At 41.4% G+C, this 20,709-nt stretch overlaps 1 protein-coding gene across 1 annotated transcript in view; it reads right to left on the bottom strand.

Moving 5' to 3' along the window:
* The window catches only part of LOC135195658 (BOS complex subunit ncln-like), a gene marked incomplete in the record, with an annotated part of 219,585 nt that overhangs the window by 178,308 nt on the left and 20,568 nt on the right, over positions 1 to 20,709 (bottom strand). The window contains 3 exon segments of the mRNA XM_064222028.1: positions 4,381 to 4,533; positions 5,836 to 5,919; positions 8,360 to 8,454. Of these exon segments, the coding sequence (XP_064078098.1) occupies positions 4,381 to 4,533; positions 5,836 to 5,919; positions 8,360 to 8,454 (332 nt within the window).

The following is a 20,709-nucleotide window of genomic DNA, read 5'->3' as shown; positions in this document are numbered from 1 at the left end:
ATTGGCAAGGTTAGGTGAGGAAGGATACAGAGTTGCCCTTGAATACCCTAGATTTCTTTACTTGCCCTTATCCTCATTTTGCCATTGTCCAACGGGACCTTGCTCTATTATGTAATCCAGATAATTGAAGGATTACTGATAGAAATGTGATGGTTTCAAGAATGCCATAGCAAAGATATAATAGTGGTGTCTGCATCACTGATTTGGCTAAGGAGTTTCATATGCCCAAAATTCAAATTTTTCAATGGTAAAACATAAAGGGGCTACCAAGCAGCTGATGTTACAAAGGTCTCAGATGGCAGTCACCAGTTACAGTGGAACCTCGACATATGAAAATCCCACATTTACGAAAGCAAATGGTACAAAGATTTTTTTGTCTACATACAAAATAATTCAGGTTACGAAAGGGTGTTACTGTAAAGTCCCGAGATTCGCCCAGACCACCAAGAACAATTTTAAAACTCGCACGCCTCTAACTCTGTAGACTCGCCACCATCCTCCCACTCTCCCATTGGTTCCTGATGCTAGTCACCGCCGTAAGATCCTGCTCTCATATTGGTCAGCATCTATCCCATCATGCTCTACTTAAAGGCGTCGTTCGGCCACTTCGTCACACCAGCATTATCGTAACGCATGCGGAATTTGTTCGTTCAAATATACGATTTTGTTTGTTAAACGTAAATTCGTGTTAGTGATTTCGCTTTGTACCTTATCGTGTTGTGTGAGAACTTAATTAGTAACTTAATTACGTATAGTCATGGGTCCCAAGAAAGTTGCTGAAGTTCACGGAAAGAAGAGGATGCTTTCTATGGAGACAAAGATGGAGATAATCAAGAAGTGTGAGGCTGGCATGTGCTTGAGTGTGATCGCTAAGGAATACAACCGAAATCCGTCGATGATAGGCACCATCCTTAAGCAGAAGGAAGCCATTCAAAGCAGCTACACCTTCCAAGGGCGCGACTATTTTGTCCAACAAGAGGAGCCACGTGCATGATGGGATGGAGAGGCTGCTTCTTGCATGGATAAAAGACAAAGAAATGGCTGGCGATACGATAACCGAGATGGCAATCTCCCACAAGGCCAGAGCTATTTTTGGTGATCTGATTACCCAGGCTGAAGACGACGGAGAAGGGACATCGACGCCAACCCCAGACTTCAAGGCTTCTTATGGGTGGTTTGAAAAATTCCGGAAACGGACTGGCATCCATTCGGTGGTGCGGCATGGGGCGGATACCAGCTTGGACATGAAAGCGACCCCCCGAAGCCTTTATTAAGACATTCAACGAGATGACAATCAACAAAGGCTACAGTTCTCAGCAAGTCTTCAACTGTGATGAGACTGGCCTCTTTTGGGAAAAAAAATGCCTCATCAGACATACATCACGGAGGAAGAGAAGAAGCTACCCGGGCATAAGCCTATGAAAAACAGGCTTACGCTCGCACTATGTTCCAACGCCAGTGGGGATTGTAAAGTCAAACCCTATTTGTCTATCATTTAGAGACTCCTCGAGCCTTCAAGACCCACATAGTGCTAAAGGAGAAGCTTCCAGTGATGTGGAGGGCTAATGCAAAAGACCTGGGTAACAAGACTTTTGTTCACTGGGTGGGTTAAATCTGTGTTTCGGCCCAACAGTAAAGAAATTCTTGGAAGAGAAGCGCCTCCCTCTGAAATGTCTGCTGTTGTTTGACAATACCCCTGCTCACCCTCCAGGTCTCGAGGAAGATATCCTAGCGGAGAATTCTTTCATCATGGTTCTTTATCTTCCACCTAACACCACCCCTCTCCTCCAGCCCATGGACCAGCAAGTGATATTGAACTTCAAAAAACTGTATACGAAATATCTTTCCAAGAGATGTTTCGACATCACCGATACCACAAACCTCACCTTGCGTGAATTTTGGAAGGAGCATTTCGATATCGTGACATGCATCTGACTCATCGATCAAGCTCGGCAGGAGGTTTCGAGGCGAACCTTGAATTCTTCGTGGAGGAAACTCTGGCCTGATGCCGTATCCGCCCGAGACTTCGAGGGATTCGGCGTTGGCGAAGCTGATACAGATTCAGAAACAGTTGACGATCCTGAAACTGTTTTGCAACCAGATCTTGACGAGATCGTTTCTCTTGGCAAGTCCATGGGGCTGGTCGTCGACGAGGACGACATCAATGACCTTCTCGAGGAGCACCAAGAGGAGCTTATGACGGATGACTTGAAGGAGTTGGAGGCCATGCAACAAAACATCGTTCAAGAAGAGTTCTCTAGCAGCGGCGAGGACGAGGAGGAGGACCCTATGACAACAGCAGAAATTAAGGATGCTCTAGCTGCTTTTCATAAAGTGCAATCATTTGTAGAAAAGAGACACCCCGAAAAGGCTTACACAGGTCGTATGCTTGCGCAGTTTGATGACATTTGCCCGAGTCGTTTCAGGAACATTGTGAAAAACAGGCAGAAGCAATCTTCCTTGGATAGTTATTTTTTTTAAAGAGGCCTTTAGTATGAGTAAGCAAACAGGAAGATCCAAGTGATACAAAAAAAACAGAAAGTTGAAAGTGGTGAAGAAATTGTAAAGAAAAAAAAAAAGAAAAAAAATGTAAAGAAAAAGAAAAAAAAGAAATTTAATTTTAAGTTTTTTGCAAAGTATTAATGTTTTCTGCCATTTGTTAATGTGTTTCATAAAGTACAGTGTTAATGTTTTCTGCCATTTTTTAATGTGTTTCGTAAAGTTAAGTGTTCATGTTTTCTGCCATTTGTCCTCCTCCTCTGTCGCCACTTTCGGAGATCGCCTCACTCGAAAGGTAAGGTTTCACATTTTACTACATACGTATGTAGTACAGTATTTCTCGTACCATGTACACTAATACACTTTATTTACAGGTATGTAGTACATATTAGTAGTATATGTAGTTTAAGTTAGGTATTGAATGGTCCAAATTGTTGTATTTCATTGTTTATTGGTCAATTTAGCTCTTATTATAAAATTTTTGTAGGGCTTGGCAATTTACATGTAAAATGTGGTTCAAGATACGAAAAAATCAGGTTACGAAGGCCGCTTCGGAACGGATTAATTTCGTATCCTGAGGCATTACTGTATTGGCATGGGTTTCGTTATCGGGGGTGTGCCAATAAGCGAAAACTGCCATTAAGCACCCTTATGGCACCTCTGATAGGTATGTTATGGCACCATAACTCTATTATTGACTCCCTATGGCGCCGATAACTGGAACTCGGAAGTTATGGTGCCATAAAGTGCCAATTTTTTTGCTTTAGACAAGCGCCATAAAACCAGATTGCCGATAACTGGGGACTGCCTTATTTTGAAAAGACATGACAACTCCATGCTGATCTCTTACACACCACTCCTGGAATGATGCTCATACAGGTAGCACTGCAGTGTTCACAGCCAGTCATGGAAGGTTTTATAAATTTAAGAGATATGATATAACAGTGTAGTGAGGCATGGGGAGGCTGACAGTTTTGACTATGTAGAGGCTGAAGGTTTTATTCACACAAAATGAGTCTAGGTTGTTCTTCTTCTTCGGAGAAGGCTGGGAATGGCTCGACTAGCATTTGCCAAAGGGGTATTCAGTATCCATATGAAAGATAAGTTTATATATTGTTGCAGAAAGATGATAAAATAATGAAGAACCCTATATTAATACATATGATAAAAAGTGAAATCAGTCACGCTATATGATACATTACTGGCATTTAACTGCTGATTTTCCTGTTCTAGTTTAATGCCTTTTTGGGAAGTAAAGTGTGACACAATATAATTTCATCTTATATTACCACACAAGTACTTCTCTATTTCTTTCATATGGTAGCTATCAATACTAAACAAATGTATACCGTAATGCTACATTTATACAGTGTGCTTTGTAGATAATAAAGTGTACACATAAGGACTGTAAACATACTGTATTTCAATTACATAAGTGCAATGTACTACAATATATGGGCATGGTGTGTACCACTACATGGCACAATCACTTTGTTCAGGATTTTGAGCCTCCATGCTGAATGCATGATGAATCCTTACTTGTTTGCTGATAACAGTTAAGAAATAAGAGTGCTAACATACAGATTAAAATTTGTTTATAAACTCTCATACTACATCAACTGTACCTGTCATCAGACTTTACTCAACCGAGTTTAAGTCTAGGTATGATTGTACACAGTACTGTACTTGAACCAGATTTCCAATTCCAATTTCTGATTCAATGGGCTGAGCAAAAGGATTTGTTTAGTTCTTAAAACTGATACAAGCTATAGTTAAGCAATTGGTCAGCTATGTGGCAAGAGAGCATAGGGAACTAACAGAATGGACTTCAATGTTAAAAAACTCCAAGAAAAAGTTACAGATCGTTGTGATCACTCTTACCTGATAGTTAATGTAACCCCCTCCAGACAACAGAAAGGCCACATTCAAACGTGGATGAGTCCGTGGAGATGAGTAAAGGCGAGAAAGAATACGGGCAAGTTCTAGCAAAATGACAACACCTGAACCATTGCTGTCTCCACCCCATGACAGTTCCTGCAATTAATAGATATGCATTAAAACCTAAATTAAGACAGCTTACACAGGAGACATAACTATTTAAATACAAGTCTTCAAAACTATGCAGTAATAATATTCATAAAGTATTTATTGTAAATTTATATTTATATTAGAGATTTGGGTAGGTTTATCATAAACATTTGGGATAAATATTGGTGTCTAACCAACACCAACATATGTCTCAAATTCTTATGATAAACCTGCCCTCAGCTGTTTACTATGGTAATGGATGCTATATAGATGACCTAATGTGAAATTTATAGTTAGAGGAAGAGATACAGAAATATTTAGAAGAATAAAGGATGGATGAGGAGAGGGACTGGGAATCACCGTAACCACAATCAAGTTAATGGTGGCTGGAAAGGAAGGAAAGGAAGGAATAGAAAGAGTACATCTAAGTAATAGTTATGTGAATGCTATGGAAAAGTTGGTGGGTGGTGGTGGGGAGAGATTTTCAAAGCTTGAAATGTACAAAAGCAAATGGGTAGGAGAGGGAAGTGGAACAACCACATTATGGTAAACTCAATCTGGACTCTGGGACACACTACACTGTTAAAAGTATTTATAGAGCATAAAGAAACACTCAGAAACTGCCTGAATAAAGGAGAACTGGTTTGCTGGATTACTGGTATAAATAAAAACCAAAATATTAAGACGCATGCAAATACCTGTCACTATAAAATATACCAAGATTCATAGTCAGAGATCAGGATGGAGGTCATATAAATTGGGAAGTTGCACAACAAAGTAGTGTCCAGCAGATGAAAAACAAGCTAAGATTACAAGAACTAAAATAGTTGAAACATATGATGATAAGGAATAAGGAACACTAAAAAGTGGCAGTACAAAGACTTACAAGAAGTCCCAATAGAAATTATGGATATAAAAGGCATAGATGAAGACCCAGACTATGAATTTAACCCCCACTAAATTTGAATTCAAGCACAAAGTGCACAAAACAGAGATGAGTGGAAAGAACTCTAGCCTTTTAACACACCATAAATAAAAAACTAACATAAAAATTTTATTGATGATGATGATGTGAAGATTGTTTTTAAAGAGGAAACCCTTTAAATAGTACCAATAAAATCATGTGCTACAACATATAAAAAGCAACTAAAACTTTAAAATCATGCATGTAGTGTATTACAGGAACTCTAACAAGATTCAATTTCAAGATCTTGCATCTCAGTCTAAGGAACATGCAGGCCACTAATGACCCTAAAGCTGCCTTACACTATTTTTCAGTCAGGCTGAAGAGATAAAACTTTAACTTACTGGTGCAGCTCCAAATGCATCATAATGGGCTACAACTGCTATTGTTGGCAGTTGTTCCTCAATGCCATATCCACTTAGTTTACCCTATAATGAAAAGCAGCTATTAAAGAACGAATTAGGGACATAAATTGCAATGTAATAAGATATGAAAAGTCTTTTGAAAAAACAGGAATAATCAACCTAATTAGCACACACAGTAAAATCTCTAATTCTCAAAATAATTTAAAGGAAAAACAACTGTTTTTCCTTTAAATGTTTACTTAACAGGAACTGGACAACAAACAATTTTGTTATAATGGCAACAACTTATATTGTATTAAAAAGTTAAGTAACTGAAAGTAATTCATACACTATTATTATTATTACTAGCTGTACCCAGCCATGCATTGCTGTGGCTCAGTCTGGTTAGGTAAATGGAAAAGAACAAAAAGAGAAAGCTCCTTTCTCTTACTTTCTCTTTCTCTCTCCAACCATCACTGTCTCTTTCCCTCTTTTTTTCTCACTAATACCAACTATCTCTCACCTCTCAAATAACTGCTCTTCTCTGTCTCTGTCTCTCTCTCTCACACTCACTTTTTCTATCTTTCTCCTACCTAACACCCCCTGTACTCTCTCTTTCTCTCCATCTCGCTCATTTCTCTTTCTCTCCCCAACAATCCCAGTCTCTTTCCCTCTTTCTTCTCACTAATACCAACACTCTCTCTCTCTCTCTCTCTCTCTCCCTGACTTTTTTTCCTCTTTCTTCTCCCTAACACCCCGTCTACTCTCTCTCACTTCCTCTCCCTCTCATTCTCTCTGTCAACCCCCTTCTCGAACTCCACCCTCTTTGATGTCATTGATGTTTACCCTATAGTATTCTTTTCCAAATGATAAGTCATATGCAGAAATTATGTATGATAAAATCATAAAATAACTAAGTCTATGGGCATAACCAACCCCGTTTCATGGGCAGAACCAGCTCTGTTTCAGGGAATCCCTTCTCACCCCCACCCCCTTCGGAGGGGGGGAGGTAGGATGAAACCCCATTATAAAATCATGCGTATTCGAATGCAATGTTGTGTCAAAATTTCAAAGCAGTTGGTGAGGAACTTTTGGAGATTTAAGATTTTGAGCAAACAAACATTTACATTTTTACTTATATAGATTATTATAATACCAACCATTTTCCCATGGACAGATCACAAGTACATAATATAAAAGTTATACTGAAAATTATAGTAAAAATATTGAGAACAATATTCATACCTGAAAGTTATTACCTAAAAAGACTTAGCTCAAGGTTTTGAATGTGGTTAACTGCACAGCCACACTTTGGATTAACAGATGGAGTAAAGGTACTGGGAGTTGGTATAGATTATGAGAAACTTGAAGGAAAATAGTAAGAAACTAAAACATGAGTGAACCAACCAAGTATGACTGAATATGTATAACAAGTTGAAAGAAAAAATGAATAAAACAAATGAGGTAGAGATTAATTCTCAAAAACACTTGAATGCACACAATTAAAGTAACAATACTATTACAATCAGCCACCATAATAATACAAAAACTATGGAAATAACTAATCGATTACCACTCTATTCCTATGCCAAATGTCTTTTAAATTACTTGATACTCCTATCTCACAAGATTATGATTAAGAAAATCATGGCCTTTAATATAGACCTTTCATTCCATTAAAAATCCAAATTAGAGCTTAGTACTGCTGCACAAAATGGGGCTGATGCTACAGGATGTGGTCATGATAACCCAGATGATAGTGATGTACATATCCCTTCAAGAATGACCCACAGCATGTTCAGTTAATATGAGAAGAGCCAAGTTAAAAAATGGAGAATGGTACTGTGCAAATACTATTATGATTCCATAATTTCAACTGCTGGTATTTTTACTAAAACTTAACCAGACATATGATGTATGAACATTACTTTATCAAACTGTATCTTTGAAAACATCATCTTGTGTTCTGAAATAAAAAAAAACAATCACTATCAATACAACTGATTCTCTTAACTCTTCGTACTCTAACTGAACAAGTACACTCAGAAAGTGCCCAATAAGTTGCAAGCTTTTGTAAGATTGTGTAACATAATTTCTTTGAAAAACTAAACCTAAAGTCTTGAGTTCCCTTTGAAGGTAAATCCCATTTTTCTTCATTTAAATGAGAGTTGAAATATTGCACCGAATTCCTAGATTCATTACTCCTTCAATATTAAAGTCTAAAAATAAGCAACCCTTTACCTGTGAAACAGATAGTTAATTACAAGTTTTTCATTGTACTTTTATTCTTTAAAAATACTGTAATTCCCCGTTCTTGGCAGCTGAATGCAATGTAAACAATTTCCACAAACAGTAGCTATGGAGAACTGATAACTACCACAGTTAACAAAAAAACCCTTGTACATATGTCAAGTCAGAAAAGCCTAAACTGTCACTTGGAACCCACTGTTTAAGACTAAACAAATTTCCCACAGTCAATTTGTCCCTGAACTTAAATACTGCTTAGACATACTATCATACAGACCTGCACATTGGCAATGGACATATCAGTGATCAGCTTAGACTGACTTCCTCCTACTACAATTTGGTAGCCATCAGAGGACAGTGAGCTCATCATTGCTGGGAAAGTAAAAATTTTACAAAGCAGTTATTATTTCATCAGAGCTTTATAAATATAAGTAGTCAGTACATATATCCTTCAGACAATACTGTAGACTTACATTAAAGACAGGAAAACAATTATTCTATAAGAAAAAGCTTCTGAATTACATAACATTAATGTGTCATATCCCTAAGTTAATCTATATTTCTCCTCGATATACAAAATAGAACTTTCTAAGCATGAGTGTTCCCATTGGAAGCTGGAAAAGGTAACTGAAGCTCAGTAACAAGGTGGTTAATTGATGCCTGTCAGTAACCCATCATTTTTTCCTTTGGTAACATGGAGTAAGGTGATGATTGAGGGTTGGATTATGATAACAGGGTCTGATTTCTATAATTCAGAAAAATCAAAATTGAACTGAGAATTTTAAATTCTTAAAAGAAAACAAATATATTTTTTAATAAAATAGTTTTATATGTATATACATGGTACTTACCAAATAATTACAAGCTATTGTTTTTCAAAACCATGGCAGTTTACAAATTCAAAATTCGCAATAACTATTCAACCGCCTAGTGTAGGTGACTAAAAGCCGGCTCACTTTCAGGGTAAAGAGTGGAGCGACATGGCAGAGATCTAAATCGTTTTTGCCCTAATGTCCATGAGGTGAGAGGAGGGAGGGAGGTCTCCAATTCAGTCACTACTCAGGATTTGGCACACAGGCAGTCCCCGGTTATCGTCAGACTCGGTTAATGGTGACCTGGTTTTATGGCGCTTGTCTAGCGCCATAAAAATAGGCGATTTATGGTGCCATGATGCGCTGAGTTTGGTTACTGGCACCATAAGGAGCCAATAATAGAGTTATGGTGCCATTAACCAGTTATAGGCGCCATTATTCGGATATCGGCGCAATAAGCGCCATAAATCACCAGGTTTCAGTTAATGGCAGATTTCACTATCAGCACCCTGCTGAGAACAGAACACCCGCCGATAACCGGGAACTGCCTGTAGGTATGTAAAACTATTTTATTCATTTTTATATAAGTAACTTACCAAGTATAATTACAAGCTGAATTCACATTGACAGGGGGATATATGAACATGTTATACTTCAAAACATTATGAAAGTAATGACTTTGATAGCAGAAAGTTGCAGCATTGGTACAATGCTTGTCGTTTCCTTACCTAGTAAGACTTACACTTCCAATCTGTTGATTGCAAGATGGAGGAGAGGGGCATGTTATGCTGGAAGACAAAGAGAAGTAGCCACCGCTCAGAAATGTGCTCTAACCTTAATTGAAGGCAGTATCCTGAATCTGAGTGCATCTCAGAAATTAAGTCTCTCAAAAAATAGGAGGTAGCATTTTTTGACATCAGACGGGAGGGGTTCCGAGCGACCAAGGATGTTCGATTATTTAATGGAGACTGAATGAGGCTAGGGCTTGGAAGGGTCTTCATTCTTAGCAACAAACCTGAGAGAGAAGGAGTATACTGCATGTCCCTCTGTAAAACTTACTCTTGTCAATGGCTTGGAGCTCAATGGCTCGTTTGGCTGTGGCTAAAGCAACAAGGAAGTGTCTTTCTACTTAAGGGGGCTGGCCGGAACCCCTATATATGGTGGTATAGGGCGAAAAATGCAGTCATGAAAAAATTCATGGAGCTTCATATGGCAATTGAGAATACGTATACGAAATATTTCGTCAAAATTCCTCTTACTTTCGTAGTTACAGGGTAATTAGTTATCGTAACTCAATAAGCCTAAAACATTGATCTGTACAAGAAAATGCAATATTTCTTCTATTATCGTAAATTTTGATAATTATTGTCAAAGAAATTGGGAGAAATGGCATCTGTAGACATTCCCCGAGTCGAGAAGGAGACTTCAGGCTCAGGTACCAAGTCCAGTCCTGATTTAGTGCGACCACAGACTTCAAGTAGTCTACACATTCCATTTCACCTCTGCCATTCGCCCGCTTTTACGTATGTTTATGTATGTTTCAGCAAGAATTTCATCATGCCAATGAGGAAAAGACAAGGAAAACATCTCACTAACATACAGACGAAGAAAAATCACTCAAGTATTATTACAGAATATCATAATATATGCGTAGTTAGTGAAGAGAGATGGGAGGATTGCTTAGTAACGCCCCCGTCTTGCTTGACAGCACACGTCACACTATGCCCAAGGCTACAATCTTTGAGCAAAGAGATCTTCATTTATGATAAATAACAAAGTTTTGGTTTTTCAATACCCAAAATGGAATATGAAATTCATAATAATCATGATTTATTAAATTGTCTTTGTAAAAAAAGAGTACGCCTTCGAGTTTCACCTCTTGACATTCTCTTCCATTTTACGTTTGTTTATCTTTGTTTCGGGCAAGAATTTCATCATGCCAAAGAGGAAAATACAAGGAAAACATCTCGCTAACATACAGAAGAAGAAAATTTGCTGTAATAAGCCGAGTTAGTGAAGGGGAGAGAGAGAATTGCGTAGGAAGGAGTGCCCCATCTTGCCTCAAGCAGTGCCCCAGGCTGCGATATATGAGCAAAGGGATCATCATTTATGATTAAATTATGATAAATAAAATAGTTTTGGTTTATTAATACACAAAAAAGAAATATACATTCATAATAATCATTATTTATTAACATTGTCTTTATAGAAATACGAAGGAAAACTTTGAACGCCCGTATCTCAAAACTATACTTATTGACCTTCAAAATCTATCTTCTCACTTAGTTTTAAAGCTATAACATTGAAATTTGGTATATAACTCAGAAAGACATTATAGAACAACCAAATAGAGCCCTTTTTTCCAATTTTTTTTTCGTATTTTTTTTATAAATTTTTTTCTCCTGATTTATACGGTTAATTTTTTTACCATATTGAATAATTCATATCTAGCAAAAAAATAGACTTTTAGAAAAAAAACTCCTCATTTGATTGGAGGTCTACATCAGGTCTATATATGGTAGTAATCCCAGGTCTTAATACTAAATATCAAGGGAGGAGACAGAATTTGAAAAATGGTTATTTTCGGGATAAATCGCCCTGGCGTCACAAAACCAAAGGTCAGAGGCGAAAATCATATGCGGTTTGGAGATGTCCCAAGTCACCTTATTAAGTGGTATGAATATCAAAGTCCTGTCCTTAAAAAAGGGCATTAGCCGGCCGGCCCCCTTAAGTCTCTTAGAGAGACTGACTGGAGGGGTTCGAAGGCTGAGCCCAATAGCCACTTCAACATTATGTCGATATTCCACGGGACCTCTCCTGATCTCTTTTGTCTAGTTGTGTCGAAGGATTTGATGAGATCACTGAGGTCTTTGTTGGAGGAAAGGTCTTACCCTCTGTGCTTGAAAACATGGACCTATACCCCTTATTAGTAAGAGAACGATAATTCTTGTGTGACCTAAAGAAGAGCAGGAAGTCAGCAATCTGACTTGCAGATGTCTTAGAGGGAGAGACGTTATTTCAAAAGCACTATCTCTGGAGGCCTGTACTACTTCCAGACACGACTGGACTCTCTCTGGTGAGAGAAAAGCCCGAAAAACTCAAGAGTTCAGTCATCCCCAAATAGAGAATGCTCTGAGTCGGGAATAACTGAGATTTCTCCTTGTTTATAAGGAGACCTAATGAGTGAGTTAATGAAAAAGTCCTCTTGAGATCCTTCATACATTGACTTTCCGAAGAGGAGCGGAGAAGCCAGTCATCTAGGTAGAGTGACACTGATGTTCAGGAGGTGAAGCCACTTCCCCAGCGGAGATAGCACTCGCGTAAATACCTGCGGTGCTGTCGAGAGGCTGAAGCAAAGAGCTCGAAATTGATAGGTCTTGCCCATGAACATAAACCAAAGGTATTTCCTGGAGTCCTGGTGAATTAATATGTGGAAGTATGCATCCTGCATATCCACGGATACCATCCAGTCCCCTTGGCGAAGGGATTCCAACACCAAACGAGTCTTTTCCATATTGAATTTGGTCTTTAGAACGAACAAGTTCAGTGCGCTTACGTCCAGCACAGGCCTCCAGCCCCGATGACTTGGGGACTGCAAACAGACGGTTGTAAAACCCCGGGGATGATCTGTCGCTTATCTCCTCTATGACCGCCTTCTGCACGAGAATCTCTATTTCTCGAGTTGAAGCTACAAACTTCTCCGAGCCTGGAGAGTAGGCAGGCAATGCGATGGGAACATTGGATAGAGGGGGAGTGTCTTTGAAAGGAATGGAGTAACCGAACCGGAGAACTTGGGTTACCCAAGGTTCTGCCCCTCTGCGACTCCATTCCTCCAAAAAGAGGCTAAGTCTGCCCCCTACCGGAGCATGTAGGATTGAAGGATCACTTTGACGATTTACTGTCGGATTTTGTCGAGGCCTTGGTCGGGAGTCGTAAGTTCGATCAAGGCCTGACGAACGGTCTAGACTTGCCCCCTCAAAAGGGTTTCTTCTGCAAGGGCGATTCCGAGGTGGTAGGCGTCAGAGTTGAGGGTTTAACTCGCTTAGAAGACTGAGCAAGTAAGTCACCAGTGGACTTCTTTTCCAGTGCGGAAAGTGTCTTGGCCACTGTTTCTTCAGGAAACAGATGATTCTTGTCGAGAGGAGAAAAATGATATTGTTATAATACAATAAAGTTTCATACATACTTACCTGGCAGATATATACATAGCTAAGACTCCGTCGTCCCCGACAGAAATTCAAATTTCGCGGCACACGCTGCAGGTAGGTCAGGTGATCTACCGTCCTGCCCTGGGTGGCAGGATTAGGAACCATTCCCGTTTTCTATTCATATTTTTTCTCTTCCACCTGTCCCTACGGGGAGGCTGGGTGGGCCATTAATTGTATATATCTGCCAGGTAAGTATGTATGAAACTTTATTGTATTATAACAATATCATTTTCATGCAATCAACTTACCTGTCAGATATATACATAGCTGATTGACACCCTTTGGTGGAGGGTAAGAGACAGCTAACATGGAATAGACAGGTAAACAACATATGTTGTAGGTATAAATAAACCTTGGTTCCTATCTGATAGGTGGTAGACTTCGTGGCTGTTGCCCGGTAGTCTGCATCACCTCAAGACTTTAGCGAGATATGTGATCTATGGCTAAGAGTTCTTGTGGGTCTGCCGATGGGGTATGAACCGCTTACTCGGCAGAGCCTGAAAGGACTTTGTCAATGGGTACTGGACCACTTCTATGACAATACACCTTATGAAGGAGCGCAACACCGGTCCCGATCACCTGATCCTAACACGAGGGTTCGCGCTCAAATTGAAAAGAGTTATCCCCACACTCCTTTCAAAAACCCCAATAATTTCACTAAGTTAAAAAACTTTAACTCAAAGTTAAGGATCAGTGTCGGCTCCTTATCCCAGAAACGTATCCGCAGAAACGTATAAACCAAAAGAGAAGGATCTTTCGTAGGTTAACTTGACATCCTTTGTGTAATGAGAAGTCAACACAGAGTTGCCTCTACCGTACAACACAGCTAATATGTCTTATATGACATATTGTTATGTAAAGAACAAGAATTTGCAAAAGCGCGCACTTCCTGCACTTTTAATTCTCACAGCTGTTTGAAGGAATCAAGTCACTTATGAAGTGCTTAGGAGATCTCCATGTTTCAAAGACCAGGGCTTTCTTGAAATGGATCTCTCCCGTCTGAAGCCTGGCAGGAACCTCGCGCCTGGCTGGTGCTTCGCTCTTGGTTGGAGCCTAGCGCTTGTCTGGTACCTTTCGCTTGACTGGCGCCTCGCATCTGGTTGACGCCTCGCGCCTTAGCTGGAGATTCGTGCCTAGAGCCTGGCTGAGCCTGGCTTGGCACCTTCGGCCTGGCTGGCGCTTTGTGCCTGCCGGCACCTCGCGCCTGGCCTGGCGCTTTGTGCCTGGCCTGGCACCTCGCGCCTGCCTGGGAGCTTCGCGGCTGCCTGGCACCTCGCGCCTGCCTGGCGGCCATCGCGCCTGCCTGGCGCCTCGCTCCTGCATGGGCGCCTCGCTCCTGCCCTGGCCCTCGCTCCTGCTGCCTCGCGGCCTGGTTGGCCTCCCCACTTGCCGGAGCTTCGAGCTTGGGTAGAGTTCGAGATGTCTGCAAGTCCACACCAGACACTCTTATCCGTCCTATATATTCGCATCTAGCGCAACTGTGTCAGGTTGTAGGCCCGGTCTTTCTCCTCATCAGACAATGACAGTGTTCTTGGGCCTGTCTGCCTCTGGCGTTTTTTACGCCTGTTTTAGCATAAGGCTCCTGGTTGGCGCTACATTGTCCGAAAGTCCTGAACATCCACAATAGTAAATCACAAGACTGGAGAAGGGTGGAATAAATTCTTCCACTTTGAGCTTTGGCCTCTCCGGCAAGGGGAGGTGATTGTAGTCAGCTACATCCAGTATACGATAGGATATCTAACAGTATGAGAGATAAGAGTCTTCCTCCGAGGAGGATCCTTCTTGAGTACTTCCCTTGCTCACGAGATCTCTTCTTACCTGTTGAAGGGCCTTCTCGTTGCAGAATCTTCCCTATCCTTGTCCGAAGGAAGAGAAGAAGCTTGGAAGTCGAAGGAGACTCCGAGCTGAAATTGGGAGTACTCCTGATTTCTAGCTCTTTATTGTATCCCTCTGAACACCTTCTGGGAAGCATTTCAAGCCGTCATCGCATTCCAAAGACTCTGTAGGCAAACGTTTTAACCATTCTACTGTAGATGAAAACGTAAGTACCCTGCCTGGACAACGAAACCTCTATCTGAAAACATTGAATCAGGAATAGGGGGTTCTAGTTCTTTTTCCAGACATACTATGCTGGCAAGAACCCATTGCCTAATCTCCATAGACTCTGATGCGAAATTCCAATGCTCAAAAAATTCACTTGTCTTCTTGATCGTTTGGGACCAAGAGAAACAAAGAATTCCCTCATAAAAATTTCTCAAAGAAGTTTGATGAGGAGCAGTTCCATCTTGTCGGAACATAGAATCTGTGGCCACAAAAAAGATCCCATTAGAAGTACATGATATCCTACTCTTGTCATATTGAGGTATCGTATAAGATCCCGAAGATCTTAATCCTCTGCTATCTCCAATCCCTTTATAGAGACAGAGTATAGCCTTTTACTACGTTCTTTGATAGCAGATATATACAAAGGTGATTCTTCCCTCTGAAAGGGAAGAAAAAACCGCTATGTGGTTCACAGAGGTATCGGAAGAGGACAGTTTCCTCATTCCCTCTAGCACGATCTGCAGCAATTCTATATCTTGTCCATGACTATTGTCATTTACCTTGAAAAATCCTCTCATTCATGTCCACTTCTGGTCAGGTCTGCCACGCAGACAGACTCAGAGTGGAGAGGTTGTTAAGGTCCATTTATAATAGATGCTGATAGAATATTCAGACTGTCTTGGAAAAGACTTCCAAAACAAGCTGTGAGAAGAACGTGACCTCTGTGAATCCAACCTCTCTAAGCCCAAAATGAGGCATAAAGTATTATCTTCTCTTTCTTTGACGCCCTTTATCTTAAATTCTGCAAATAATTTATCTTTAGGGGAAAAAAGACTAAAGTTTATTCCCCATTCTAAAAAAAAACAAAGATGGCGTATATTGCTACCTCTCTTGGTTCGAGGAAAAGGAAGCAGTCTATAGAAGCCTGTTTCATCTTCTATCTTACTAAGAGATCTATGAAGAAAACTTTCCGCAAGTTCTCACAACTCTTTCCAATAAATGTTAAACATGTTAACAGTTATTATCGTCGATCGAGAAGGTTCTCTTTGTTAACGCAAACAGGAGCAAAAAAAGAGATTCTCGATGCTCTTTGCGATATGAGAGAGTCGTGGAATTGGCCTAAGTGATTAAATGGGTAACGAAATCAGGAACGAATCTTGCCGTTACCGAGTCTGGTGTCCGAGAGGCTACTGGACTCTTAGGTTAATAACTCGCTAAAACGAGAAAATCTTGGATGGTGCTCTTGGCTCACTGCGCCAGGCTGGCGCTTCTGGCGCATTGCGCCAGGTTGGCTTCAGCCGCTATGTCGCCAGGCTGGGCGCAACTTGCGCCAGGTTGGCGCTTCTAGCGCTATGTGCCAGGCTGGTGCAACTTGCGCCAGGCTGGCGCTTCCTTCTAATTCTTTTTAGGTTATGTGCCAGAACACCTGTGCCTTTTTGGTACCCGACATCCTTTCACATGTTAATTCCGTTCTTAGTAGGAAAAAACTTTATATACGTAGTATAGTCCATTCAGGGAAACAAGTTTTGCCACAAAGAGAATGTTTCCCATCCGACTCATCCATCTTCTGAGCAGGTACTCTAATAAGCTATGCTTTCGTAAGCCTGAGAGCATTATTATTAATATAATGTTCTGCTGCAATAGAATCCTTTAATAATGTTACCAACGGTAAACAGCATTGAAAGGTTGTACTATCTCTCTTATTGAAAGCTTCTTAGCAAAAGGCAAACAATATTTTATTTATGTTAGATTAACTATCCCCTCAATCCGAGGTTAAGACCGCGATTGTAGGGGAGAGATACGGATAGTTATTCCATCCCGCAGGAGAGAGATAAACCCGACCGCTCATGACTGACACCTACATGGTACTGCGTAACTGCGTTGGTCTCAGGCTCTCAGCGAAAGCAGTCTCCGTTAGCCGTCTGGCCTTACTCTTCCAGAGTTGCCAGCTACTCCCTTTAATAAAGGAATCTTATAAAATAAAATTATTATCGAACTTCAGGAATTTCTTATTAAAGCTATTTAAGCGAAACAAGACTTCAATAAATCTAGAAGCTAAGTAGGTGTTGTCTTAACAATCCCTTTAAGCGTAGTCCTTCCTAGGAAAGTCGTAGAAGGATACTGGTAATTGAGTTACACAGCAAAGAAGTAACTACGGTATGTGTTTATGATTTGACCGTATGGTATTCTCATCCAGCAGATACTCTACTACCTTCTACTATCTTCGTTCTTTTCGTTAATAGAACGATAGAAAGAGTATATATATATCCTTAAGGAAGGAAGTTAATCCAGGAACTCTTTAAATCTTCGTGATTTCCTCATAAATCGCGGAAGAGACAGAATTCCTGTTCATCACTAGGGTTTACGGAAGGAAGTAGATATTTCCTATCCGCCATCATACCCAAACGTCGATGAGATTCTTATTAAGAAAAACTCCCAAAGCTCTTGCCTCCTCAAAACGAGGGAAGAGCATGGATGAAGGAGAGAGTCCGCATTGAGAGGAACTGCCTAACACAGGAGTCTTCTGAATAATGAAAAGGGGCTTCTCTTAGTATCAGAATCCTTCTGACAAAAGCAACGGCCGCCTGTGCGACATCTTGCACATTTGCCAGGGGAAAGTTGCTCAAGTTAAAAAAAAAAACTCAAAGAGGAGTCTTGCAACTGACCTCTCTCTCAAATGAAGATTTTGGAATATTCTGACGCCTGGCGTCTGGATCCTTGCGCCTAGCGTCAGGATAGTTCCGCGCGCATGGAATGTTCCGCACGCTAGAAAGGAGACTCGCTCCTGGAACGTTCCGCTTGCATGGAAGGTCCCGTGCGCCCTGATAGATCCGAGCGCCTCTAGTCTTGTTATACGAGCCTCTTGCCAGTAAACGTTCAATGGAAGCATACTTCTGATTGCCACTCTACTATAAGGCTCCTCAGTCTAGCCGTCTGTTTTCTCTTTGAAGGCGCCTTGCGCCAAGAAAAAAGTTCTGGAACGCGGCTCACGCTCAGTTGCTGGAACGCGGCTCGCGCTAGTCTGTTGGAGCGCGGCTCACTGCTGGCTGTTGGAACGTGGCTCGCGCTAGCTTGCTGGCTGGCTCTCAGCCTCTCGCTCAGTGTTCTCTTAGTTTTCAGAGAACGAGCCAGATCGTCCGAACTCCAAACATGTACATTCTTCGTCTTTTCGGATGTAAGATGAAGAAACGAAAGAAGAGACACACTTTTTAAAGGATGCCTTTCCAATGGCTATCCCTGGCAGTCTGGGACGTTTTACAGATCCTGCCGAGGGAACGCCCGATCGGTGGGGATTCTCCATAACCTCCGTAAGGCTTTCGACTTTCCTTCTCCTCTGGGCTTGTGAGCTTGGAAGAGGTCTAATCCTGCCGAGGGGACGCCTGATTGGTGGGGATTCTCCATAACCTCCGTAAGGCTTTCGACTTTCCTTCTCCTCTGGGTATGTGAGCTTGGAAGAGGTCTAGGCCTGGGAGCGAAACAGCCGATCAGAACGCACCCTCCACTGCACTAACACTAAAATCACTTCTTACCTTTCAATAGCTCGTATTTTGAGCTACATTCCTTTGTCTTCAAATTGCAATATGAATTTGAAGATTCTGTGAAGTAAGAAGGAGATGAGGATACAACACTACTAGTATTGTTAATGCTCTAACTGCTCGTTAGTACGAGAGCTATAAAAACTTCTAAAGGAAGCGTAACTAATTCTATTCCTGACTTCCTCAAGAAGGAAGTTAGCTCAATCAATTCTAACATTTACTACACGTTATTATGAATAAATATTAAAATTTTCCTTCTTGCAAACTATGTGAGTGTCTACCGAAAAGTTCGGTAGTTACACGTAAACAATTCTTCGAAATTTTCGAAGCCAAAGTTATTAAAACAAATTAATATGCGTATGCCGAACCAAAGATCCAGTACTTCCCTGCAAAAGATAGCCCAGAAGATCGATGGCGATGAAATCCAAAAATCAAGTCAGGAGGAACTGCAAACGTTGTTTACATTCCAAGCGACAGAAAAAATATGAATAGAAAACAGGAATGGTTCCTAATCCTGCCACACAGGGCAGGACGGTTGATCACCTGACCTACCTGCAGTGTGTGCCGCGAAATTTGAATTTCTGTCGGGGACGACAGGTAAGTTGATTGTATGAAACAAAAGGGTGGACTTCTGAGGTGAAGCGACTCCTCTCGAAACAAAAGAACACCAGAGCTGCCTTTTCTTGAGGGTCCCGAATGCGAAAAGGGAGGCAAGCTCATCGCAACCATCCCGAACTGATTTGTCGGCACATGACAAAACTCCAAGCCAGTCCGCTGCCAGGTCCTCCTGGAGAGTAGAGCAGTCTTCTATTTTCGTAGCGAGGGCTCCGATCGTCCAGTCCAAGACACTCATAACCTCCAAAATCTTGAAGATATACTTTACCAAGTGGTCCAAATGTGGACCTCCTATTTGCATCTACCAGGCCAGAGAAGTCCCCCTGGGAGGAGGCAGACACTCCCATGGAGGGAGCTTCTCCGGTTACGTAGAACCTATACCTCTTTTTGACCAGTTTCGATGGAGGATAGGCGAAAGTTGCTTTCCCGAGCTCTCTCTTGAACTTCAACCAGTCTTCTATATCATGAAGCGATCGTTTAGCAGCCTTAGACAGTACGAGCTTCAGGAGAGGATCGAAATTCTTCCTTCTCATCAGAAGATGGAAGCAGGTGACCTGGGAGCGGCTGCTACGAAGTAAGCCGGGTACCTATCCAGAAGATAGCATAACAGCTTCGAATAGGACGAGAGAGGAATAAAGTCCACTTCTAAGTCCTCCTTGTCATCCGAAGAGATAGGCGACAGAGAGAGTTCTTGATTTGACTCATTGTTCTTCAGACATTGTTTCCTTTCTTTCATCCAGTTCATCCGCTCCTGCAACTGTCGACGTAAAGGAACTAAATTCTTGTCTTCTTGAGCTGAAGTCGTAGCAACTGGAGTTGTGGACTTCGACACGATCGGTATCGGAGGTCTCGCGCCAGTCGAATTCTCTGTCATATGCGATGTCGAAGGTAAACTTTCGACTGCTAGACAAGTCAAAGATCTCAACGGACTCGGAGCAGTTCGTTGTGCAATCGAGTCGAAGGCGGCTGTCGCTATCATGAGAGTCCGTGGCGAAGTCCATGTAGCTACGCTACACGACAGGCGAGGGTTGTCTATTTCCCTGTCCCTCTTCACAGGGGGTGGAGAGAACACTTCTTCAGTCGAACGTCTTTTCAACAGACATGAGGCTGAAGAATCACGCCACTTATGACGTCTAACCGGCAACGAATCACTTGACTCTGTCGATGAGTGATGACTAAATGACACACCTTTCCAATGGGGCTTAGTCGACTCCTGCTGTCGCACCACAGGATCGACGGAGGAAGCGACTGTCTGTGGGCAAACCCCAACAGTCTCCCTTGGACCTCCGGTATGTCTTCTCCCAAAGGCGGGGGAGCGGGACAGGGACCTTCGTCTAAGAGAACTATCGGGACAAACAGCCACCCCCTCAGGTTGCACTGCACTGACACTTCTCACTTCACTAGAAGTCTTTT

Source organism: Macrobrachium nipponense, chromosome 16, assembly GCF_015104395.2.
Source record: "Macrobrachium nipponense isolate FS-2020 chromosome 16, ASM1510439v2, whole genome shotgun sequence".
Lineage (NCBI taxonomy): Eukaryota > Metazoa > Arthropoda > Malacostraca > Decapoda > Palaemonidae > Macrobrachium > Macrobrachium nipponense.
Note: the sequence above shows the minus strand (reverse complement) of the source record. Positions and strands in the feature narration are given on the sequence as shown.